General features: G+C 48.7%; 1 protein-coding gene across 1 annotated transcript in view; it reads right to left on the bottom strand.

Moving 5' to 3' along the window:
- ITIH5 (inter-alpha-trypsin inhibitor heavy chain family member 5) overlaps positions 1–10,754 on the bottom strand; it is an 87,767-nt gene that overhangs the window by 70,366 nt on the left and 6,647 nt on the right. Inside the window, exon 4 of the mRNA XM_011359658.1 lies at positions 2,798–2,926. Coding sequence (XP_011357960.1) covers positions 2,798–2,926 — 129 coding nt within the window. The remainder of the gene's footprint in view (positions 1–2,797; positions 2,927–10,754) is intronic.

Below are 10,754 nucleotides of genomic sequence, written 5' to 3'. Positions count from 1 at the left end.
GTCAGCCGTGACGGTTACAGCGGGGAGCAGGGAGACAGACACACACGTACGGAACCCCAGGAGGTGAGGTGGCCCAGCGCCGTGCTTCCTGCTGTAGTGACCATACTTCCCTTTCTTCTGCATCTCTGATGCCCTGGCATCTGCCACCCCCAGTTCCCAGCCACAACAGACACTCCCTGTGAGCATACCTTGGATATACAAAGAACCGGTCCCCAGCCCACGCCCCCAGCCACCTCCTTACCAAATTCTCACACACCAAGTAGACGCTCCCCCCACCCTAACTCACCCCGGGGCCAATGCCAGACACCTGGGGACCACCACTGGAGCCCAGAGCCCGCCAAATCTACCCAAACTATCCGATCCGAAGCTCACTCCACAGGTCTTTCCTGCAAAACGCCCAAGTCAAGGCTCTGGGCCACACGCGTCCCCTGCCCCTGCTTCTCCCGAGTGGCCCCGCACTGTGCGCCATGCTGTGCCTCTGTTCCTGAGGATCCATGAGGATAAATGCCTTCCTTCCAGACGATCATTTCCGTGTCACGTGTCTCACCGCGTTTGCTTAAAACAATCCAGGCTACCCATCTTAGAACACCTGCTAGGAAGGGCAAGCCGGCCATGGCTGTTGACATTAGGAGGTTAAATGATGACTGTGAACTGTCTTGGGAACGCCAGGCCCGTGCGGGATGAGTACCACGGAGACTCAGACGCAAAGATGCCTCTGCCTTTCATACTGTGAATATTTGTGCGTGTGTATGGCGCCAAAGAGCCTCATCCAAATGGTAGCTAATTAATTCAGTGAAATCAAGCAAATCCCCGTGGTCCCTGGGCGGGTAGTGACAGGGGAATGCCAGCCGCTGCCACCCACGATCTATGCGTTAGGGCAGAGACCGTTCAGATCAGTGTGAAATGGCCAGAATGTAAAATATAAAGAGACCCAAAGGGTACCCTGGCGCTACAGAGCCGGGCAGGAGCCAGGTCACACAGGGACTTCCATGCCATTAATTCTACAGGTGACGCAGCGTCACTGAAGACTTCTGCAAGGGAGTGATGTTTCAGGTGCTTTATTTGTCACCGGGTAAGTGGACAAATAAAGTTCACGTTTAATTAAAGGGTAATACACATAAAAATAAAACTGAAAATTCCTAGCAATTTCTAAGGAAATCTGAGAGATTCCACAGACAGTCTAAGCCACAGGCTTAGAGAAATGATAGCTTTAAGAGAGAACTCTTCCAATTCAGAAGACAGAGTGTCCATACCGTACAAAGATATCCAACATACCGACAATTAGGGATAAAAAACACAACAGCAAAATGGGTGCAGGACCTGAAAAAAAAAATCGGTTCACAGAAGAACTACTCTGAATGGCCAATAAATGTACAGAAAAAAATCTGAGCTCATAGTAGGTAGGGAAATGCAAGTTTAAGGAACAATGAACTATCGCTTTATATCTAAGAGACTGGCCAATCAAAAAACACTAATTATGTCCGCTCCTGGCAGAAATGTGCATATTCATCATTGCTGACAGAAATAGAATTAATGCTGACAGTAGTAAGAGCAATAATATTCAGAATGAAATCAAAACGTAATCAGAAAGTAGTCTGACAAAATCTAGCAAAATTGAAAATGCACTTGGACCCAGCAACCCTCATACTGAAAATCTAGGCCATCGAACCCAAAGCACCGCGTGATAGAATGAAGGAAACATTTTTTTTTTTTTTTTTTTTGGCAGCACTCTTTCCAGGAGGAATAAACCTGGAAACAAACTGAAAGCTCGTCAATAGCAGAACGCTCGCTGAATGATGATGTGCCAACCACATGGAGTAGCTCTCACCATCGAGAAGAATGGATCGAGCTGGGCCAGGTGGAGCAGTACCACTGGCTGAAAATAATGAGAAACGGGAAAAGACGCAGAACCGCGAGAACGGTTTGGTGCATTGAAAGCTCAGACTCAGGACCCAGGCTGTTGGGGCTCGGAGCCGGGTTCTGCCACCTCGTACCTACTGAGTCGCTTAGGGCGAGTTCCTCAAGCTCTCTGAACCTCAGTGGACTCATCTGTGAAACGCCTCAGAGGAGTGTGACCAGGGTGACTGAGCTGCGACACGCGAAGCACTTGGATCGGCGCCTGGCGCACAGTAGGCACTCAGTAAACACCCGCTGTCATGGTGGGACCCCACTGTGTGAAAGCGATGATGGGAATTCTCACAGATTCCATGAGAATGTAGGTGAGGTCTCCTAACTTCCTCTGCCGTTTTATTTCTCTCAATGGCTCTGGCGCCCTCTCCATTACTACCACGCCGATAATTTATTTATTTCCTTTCCTTATCTCTGCCCCGCTTCGGGATTTGGGCTCTGTGGAGGACGGGGTCTTTGGTGCGTCCTGTTCCTTGCTGTGTTCCCAGCGCCTAGGACAGGACGAGGCAGACAGTAGGCGTCCAGAAACACATCCGCTGAACGAGGGCCCGGGTCCCCATCTGCTGGCCTCCAACGTGCCCGAGCACCCTGCCCAGCTCGCGTCCACAAGCTGAACCTACGAATGTGAAATCTCTGCCTGCGTGAGTTCTTCACTTCACAAGGGAGCCTTAATGTCGTGTGTAAGAATGCCATGAAAAAGTAAAAGTGAATTTAGGGGTTTTTGTTTTGTTTTGTTTTGTTTTTTAAGAAGGACTTTAAAACTCCATGCTTTGTCCTTAGAGTCCTATTGAAATCATCAGGTCTCTTTCCAGAAAGAAAAATCCACTTAAAGCTTTACAAAAGCTACGCACACTGTGTCACGTGAAGATCTTTCCGCAAGCAACTTTACCAGCTTTGGAGCGACGGCAAGCAAAGCGGCCGCCTGGGTCCAAGTACACAGGGTGGGAGTAGCAGGCACCACGAGGATACGTACCAGCCTCTGCAGCAGCCGAATCTGCCTGGGGACCCGGAGTCCACCCTGCGGAAAGAAGAGAGGCGTAAAATACGACTGTGGTCGTTCTTCAAGGAGCTCCACAAGCAGGTTAAAACCAACTCGAATTCACAAATAAGGCCCATCGTCCAGAAAAGCAGGTTTAATCAAGGAGCTTCGAGGCCAGAGTTAGGATCTGGCTGACTGCTTGACCCAGGATGTCCCACTACCCAAGTGTCCTTTAATCTGTGTGGATGAAGTGACAAGAACGAAGAGCTCATTGGGACATCTGTAGCCTGCTTCGCTTTATTCTGGGCTTGGAAAGCAGCTCTTTGCAATTGGGTCCATTCTAACGAGTAAACGCATTCCCTAGTCTGAGGCGCTCAGTGATTCGACTCAAAACTCAAGGAACTTACCTCGAATTTTCTTACTGTGTTTTTCTGGATGATTTGCTATACATGTTCCCACATGGCAGAGGAGAAGAAGTGATAAAAATCCTCATTTTAAAAAGTCGTATTAATTAACCAGCTACTCTGGACTCATTTAAAAGTCCTAGCTGGTTTTTGAATGTTACTGATGAAAATCACTGTTTAGATAATGAAAGTATTAACTACTATTACTGTGAGTAATAAACTGTCCTTTCTGGAGGACAATTTGACAATGGAGCTCAAAAACTTGAAAAATACACCTAGATTTTATGTATCTATTTTTTTTTACAGCCTTATGAGGTATAATTTACAAACAAGAAAATTCTCTGCGACTTTTAAAACAATTGTTAATAATCAGAAATAGCCTAAACCATCCTTAAAAACTGGTTTGGTTAAATATATCGTGACACACAGATTAATCAGAATACAGCTATTAAAAATAATGACGTGGATCTATATTCATTGACACCAGTAAACGTTCATTTTACGGTGCTGTTCATCGAAGAGCTCTCTAGCTCTCTGCCGGAAGTACTGCATTTCCTGGCCCCCTGTGGGGAGGCAGGGCCACGTGACTGGTTCTGGCCAATATGGTACAAATATGATATCTGTCACTTCCAGGCCAATTGTTCAATTACAGATGTGTGATCCTGTAGAAACGCCTGTCCTCTGTGGCACAGTAACTGACGTTTGTGATGGTAGCTACGTCATCTAGCCCAGGTTCCTGAGTGACCACCACAGGCACACTGCCAAGCCATGATAGACAAGCTGTATAAGCAAGAAATAGCCATCTGTCATCTGAGACCCTGACACGGGGGTTGTTACCACAGTATAACCCAGCCTATTCTGGCTGATGCATTCAATACGCATGTTTAAGGGATTAGACCAGGTAACAAAACACCTATCCAACATGGCCCCATTTGTGTAAATATAAGTGTTCGTCTGTGTAGAATGCGCCAAAATGCTAATGGCTGTTACCATTGGGTAGTCGAATTCTTCCTCTTTAAAGTTTTCTGCATTACTTCAGTTTTTGACAAACTGGCAATTACTACTTCCAATAATAGAAAAAAAAAACAAAAAAGATATTTCCATTTGTAAACTAAAAGTACAATGGGACTGTTTTAATCCCCATCCTCTCCCTGATCCTTCCGGGGCGGGGGAGGGGAGGTGGGAAATGTACAGACGCTCTTATAAATTACTACTATAAGCCATTATTACATAAGCCAAATTACTATTATAGAGCCTCCTATTCTGTAGAACATAGGACTCAGGTTGACGTCCACCCTGGCTCTGAATCAGAACCCAGTAATGGCTAGGCGGGTGTTGATCTCCACCTCTCAGATGAGGTGGGCTGTGTGAGACCGTCCACGGAAAGCCGCCGAAGCATCCTGGGCGAGGTCTTTACCACTTCCTCAGGTTGGTCTCCCCCTTCCTAAGACGGGGGCGTTGGCTCAGGACCACTCAAGACAACCGTGATGGGAAGGAAAGCCCAGCTCCCGCACATATTATGTTCTCCGACCGGTCTAAAGGCTTCTCTTTGAAGTCTCCTCCTCTGTAAAATCGGTTTTCCAAAAAAAAATAAACAAGCTTTGCAGAGAACGGGAGAAGGGAGTTTTTCATTTTTGAGATGACTATCTGACATCTCAAGGGATCGCTATGGCTACACTTCAATCCAAGTGTAAACTCAGACTGACCCAGAATCTAAATCTCCCAGGTGTAATACACGCAGAATCCTGGTGCCGGCCAGGACTGAACTGGAAATGACACCGGCGTCATCACCGCTATCTTTAGCTGGCATTCCTGATCCCTTTGACTGTTTGGGGGCTTCTCCCACTGCCTTATAAGAATCTGGGAGTGGGGTTTAAGGACAGATAAGCGACTCAAGCTTCATGTCAAGGACTGCCATGGAATCTCAGAGCTTCCGCCAACCTGCTTGGGGCCCCAAATCACAGAGATGTGATTTGAGATGGCACAAACCGGGGTCTTTGCTCTCCCTGGGCCGAGCTTATTTATTCTCACATCAGAACAGAAGGCATCCCGGCCAGAACATTTATTGAGATGGATAAGCCTTGTCATCGGGCACCATACTAACCCAAAAGAAACGAACATACTCCTGAAAATTTAACAAAGTAATTCTGATGAGTGACAAAGGAAATGGAAAAAAAGAAGAACGCGCGATGTTCTTCAGCGATGGTGAAGACGTGGCTAGAGCTCGTTGTGTCGGATGTCTGTAGGGGTAGGATAAGAGGGAAGGAAATGTAAGAAAATCATGTTCCATACAGGAACCAGGGTGAGAAATGGTCGGCTTTATGGATCGGCCTCTGCCTCTTCAGCTCGTAAGGACCGAGCAGCCTTCACCCCCAGGGGGTGGAAGGTGGCTGAAGGGTTCCTTTGCACCGAGAATGTGGCAATGACACTCTGGGGGCTGAGGTGTGGACAATCCCCCACCTACACCATCATCACAGAGTCCAACTACGGGTCAGAAACAGCAGGCAGTGCTTCAACGTTCATAATTCGGATACTAGAGATTGTATTTTTCCCCAGGATCTGTCACCGTGTTGGATCACGACTGGAAGGGAAGAAAAAACATCCTGAAAGCATCTAAAAAGCCCATAAATGGGCAGGAGCGTGGGCGGACGGGTGGGCGGCGAAGGCTGATTCCACCTGTGGTGAGAGACTCCGAATACATGAAGCACGCACATCACCTTTTGTCGTGGGTGCTTGAATGTCCCAGGCTGGCAGCAAGAGGCACCGAGGGAGAGTCCGTGCCCCCCCCCATCTGCCTCAAGGGCCCTGTCACTGGCTCTGTGACCCTCATTCCCATAACTGAGCCGAGAGACGCTGCACGAAGTCCCGGAGGACTCTGCACCTGATTTCATCTACCGCTGGCCCCAGCTTCTGGGGGAAGCTCTGAAACCCTGACACCGACACCAGGAACTCAGCAGCCCGCTGCCTCAGGGGTCACTCATAAGACCCGAAACAAAACCGAAGGCTACGGGTTGCAGAGGCAATGGCGAGGCCATCTGTCACCTGGGCTGGGTACTTCTCCATCGCGCACACAGAAGCTCTCTTCTTTCAGAGTGACGTCACTGCAGGTTGCTCGGCTATTAACCATTTTGCAGTTCGGAGTGCCCATAACTCAGTAATGGAAGAAGCAGCTTCATCGGGGGCTCAAATTCCAAACTATTTCCAGGTAACATTAAAAAAAATAACTGGCCTTAGGCAAGCCGCTGTTTCTTTTCATTGCAAAAAAAAAAAAAAAAAACCAATGGAAATGGACCTTGCCTATGGGTTTGGGACCCCTGCCCTCCCCCAGAAAGCTCAGGTCTCCATCCCGTAACCCCATCTTTCTAAACCGATGCGGCTGTTCCTTAGAGAACAGCCGGGTCATCCCACTGGAAACCCAACAGCACCCATGGCAAGGATGATGCTTTACGTCTGAGACCTAGGCTTTGGGAAGAGTGCTAGTTAGGGACACCAAGCCACCTGCAACTCGCCACCCGAGTCTCAGGACTCCCCCACCCTTCCTTCGCCCCACTCCCATCCCCCGCAAAGCAGCAAGATATGGCTGGTTTGGGGGTGAGGAAATCTCTGGAATCTCTCCCAGAATGTCCTCCTTCCTCAGTCAGCTCTGCGGCTCCGTTTCCACAGTCCCGCCCACGTGCATAAAGGGGACATTGTCGAGTGGTCTGGAGCTCACAAAATCTTTTACTGCCTTTACTTTTCAAAGAGTTTAAAAAAGAGAGAAAGAAAGAAATTTAAAAAAAAAACACACACACACAAACAAACAAAAAAAAACAACACAGTCATCATGGTTTTCTGTGTTTTCCCAAATGCAAAACTTTGGTTCCGAGTAAGAGATCATAAAAAATTAAAACTCCAGAAATTCTCGATTCGGGGACTTAGAAATGTGTCACCACCCGCCATGTGCTGCCACAGGCATATACTGAACACTATCTATGTGCAGGGGCTACAAATAAAAATCGCACGGAAACGATTTACGTTTGCTTGTAAACACAGAAGCGGCTTGGTCTCTGGAGGAGTCCTTTGCCATCAGCACACCCGTGTCCCCATCCAGGCTATGCACCCAGGTACTGGGGGCGGGGAACGTCACTCCTCCGGGGAAGCGCCATGCTTCTCCTGGGTAAAGTAAGCACACTGAGGCTCTCCCTGTGGCTCTAATTGGAGATTAACCGGGCTGTGCAAGAATACCAAAAATAGCTAATATTACTCTGAGCGAGTACTTTGCCCGAATTAACTCATTTAATCCCCACGACCACCGTAAGAGCAGAAGTGGGTTTATTATTTTTCTATTTCATATTTTATTATCATTCAGAAGCTAATAAAAGCTTCAGGACCCCTCGCTTGCACAGTGCTGTCAGTGGGTGATACTCGTGGTGTCTGTCAGCTTGCAGAGGTGTCAATTGTTGTAATTTACTTACCATCCTAAATAAGTGCTCACTTCAGCACCTAATTTTGTAACCAAAATTTGATATTCTCTTTCTCCGAGAGGGCCCCGCAGATCATGTAAACCTTACTCCCTTTTCAAAACCTAGACCTACCCCGCCTATGACATAGAAACCATTAACAACTCTGTCTTGAGGCTGATGAACCTGAGACCCAGAGAGGTTACGTCTCTTGCCCAAGTTCACGCAGCCAGTGAGTGGCAGCATCCAGATTTGAACCCAGGCAATCTGGCCCCGCACACTGGATTGCTTATTAGTTTTTACAGAGGTCCTAGCAAATTCCCCGAGACATCACGGGCCCTCGATAATTGATGGTTATTATTATTTTGTAAATTAAAAATTGCTTTCGTAATGACAGGAATACAGTCCTATCTTCATTTAAAGAAACCAGATCAATTTGAAACTTAGGAAACAGAAATTTGTAGCAGGTTAATTTTATCTGAGAAACTCTCTTTTCGATATTAATTTCCTGCAAGATGCTTTTAAAGCAGTATTATTCCAAGTGTGATCCACAGAGCACCTGCAGATGATTCTGATGGAGGTGAGCTGAGGGGAGCAGAGGTCAGAAGCCTGAATGTCTAATGAGCTCCCTGAGAGTTTCCTTCTGCACGCCGAAGTTTAAAAAACAGGGTACGGCGGTCCCGTTTTGGGTAATAACGGATACAGTTGAGGCGGGGGAGGTGTGAGGAAAAAATTTTAATCTAAAGTGTTATTAGTAATACCTCCAATTAAAGGTAAGTGACAAATAAGGTAACATCTGCAAAACTGCAATGCAGATTAATAGGCCTATCAGTCCCATGAGAGAACTCGAGTTTCCACATCATTTTGAAGACCATCATGTCGGGACTAGAGCACTAATACATTCCCAGGTACTGCTCTCGGTTTTAAGTACATGGATTCTCTTAATTTTCAAAATCCTGCTAATTAAGTCATCTCATCATCCACACTCTAGAGGAGGAAGCTGAGGCTTGCAGGCACACTAAGTGACCCCCAGAAAGTGCAGAGCCAGGATGCAACCCCGAATGTCTGGCGCTGAAGCCTGTGCCCTCAAATCCTCCATCACACGAAGGAAATAAATCATCTTAAAAACTGTGAGAGGGTCGAGATAAAAAGGTCAAATTGCCAATTTTTACAGAACTCTCTATCTTGAAGGTTTCTTCCGATTCAGTCATTTTTCAAGATGAATAAATAGGGCCACGGGTCGAAGACAGCAGGAAATCACCAGAATGGGCCAAAACCCACGCTGTTCTGCAGGAGCGTTTAGAGACTGTTGAGCCTACTTGGCCTTGCAGATGTTAGAGACGTAACCCCTCCTCCTAGTTCCTAGCTCGTAAACAGAATCTTTGTTTCGGTTCTTCCCACGTTCTCCTTCCTCCGCACCCCTCCCCCCGAAACACGTTTCAAGATCTCTACCCTAAATCCCCACCCCAGCACTTCAGCTGCCCAGGCCTACCAGCCAGCAGCAACGTCAAGTGCAGACACTGCTACAAACACTTTAGGTATACCGGCCATTCCATCCTCAGCGCCCTATTCTTTCCCACCCCTTACAGAACTGGGAATCGAGGCCCCCAGAAACTCGAGCCGTTAAGAGACAGAATCAGGGATCAAACCCAGGCAGCCTGGCACCAAGCCCACGCTCTTAACCACTTACTGAAACACTACTACTTATCGAGTGCGCACTGCTTCACACACACTAGCAGCTGAGTCTTACACACGTGCTCACAAGCAACGCACTCTCCACTTTGATCAGCAGGAGAGGAAGGCACGAGGAGCTCCAACAGCTTGTCGGGCTGCACAGCCAGAGGTGGCCAAGACCAGCCCTTCTCCCTGGACCTCCAGCCTGCACTTTGCCCTCTCCACCATGCAGCCTCCCGGGATTTTTGTAGGCTATGCCTCCTGACAGCCAGCCCTACGAGAGAATGACTGCCTCTCCTTTTTTGCAGAAAGCACATCCGTGAGGCAGAGTCAGTTTGCACGGAACCACCTGATGCTTGGCCAGATTCCATCTTGCAGGTCTGCCCTGCAAACTCACGTGCTGGAAGGGGGAGGGCAGTGTGCCCGCTCATCTCTTCCTCCCGCGGAGTGAAAACGTGCTCCAGGCTACACGGTTTGAATGTATAATTAAATGACACGTGTGCAAACAGCACCCAGAGGTGCAGATGTGCACGCCCATTTTATTTGGGTCACAGCCATCTCTCCCTATAAGGTCTTTACATGGATAATCGTGTGAACTTGTTTTCTATTCTTCAAAAAGTTTTTCCATTCATCCGCCACTGCGTAGAGATTTCATGTTTGCGGGTTTCATCCACCTGCGAGGTTGAGCCACATCAATCGCAAACCCTGGGGAAGCACAGATTAACTAGGCGCACTGAGACGCTTGGGTTCTGGGGTCTCCGCAGACCACCCCTCCGCCCCTCAACTGCTGAACTGGTGACGGGACCTGTAGAGGCTCCTAAGAGTTTGCGGCTTTCCCTGGACTGTGCTTTCTCCACCAACAGCTAGGAACGTCCGTGTAACAACGCTGCACCCCACAGACCACCCTGTCCTTAGCTCAACAGAAATCCGCGCAGATTGCAAGAGCCAAGGTCTGCTTCTGCAGGGCTGTGAGGTCCCCCACACAGTTCTACAAGAAGTGCTACCATCCAGACTCGGGCCACGAATGACCAGCAGATGGGGGAGCTCCCCCGCAGGAGCTGAGGAACAGGGGTGGGGCGGGGGGCACGGGGCACGGACGATGTGGCAGGAGATGGGGGTGGTCCCCCCTTCCTCCGTCCAGGACTTGTCAAAGGAGCCTGCCTGTCCAGCAGCCAGGCACCAAAGGAGGCAGCAGAGGGGGACAGCAGCCGGCGACCCGGGCCCTCCCTGAGTCCCTCCCACAACTCCACTCACTTGCTCCGAAGTGTCACCCCAGCTCCTCGCCTCTTCCAGCGACCCCGCGCAGAGCAGCGGCCCCAAGCACAGCGCCAGCAGCAGGAGCATGGCGAC

This window comes from Pteropus vampyrus, unplaced genomic scaffold (genome assembly GCF_000151845.1).
Source record: "Pteropus vampyrus isolate Shadow unplaced genomic scaffold, Pvam_2.0 Scaffold49, whole genome shotgun sequence".
Taxonomy (NCBI): domain Eukaryota; kingdom Metazoa; phylum Chordata; class Mammalia; order Chiroptera; family Pteropodidae; genus Pteropus; species Pteropus vampyrus.
The sequence above is the reverse complement of the archived record's forward strand: the minus strand, read 5'-3'. Positions and strand labels throughout refer to the sequence as shown.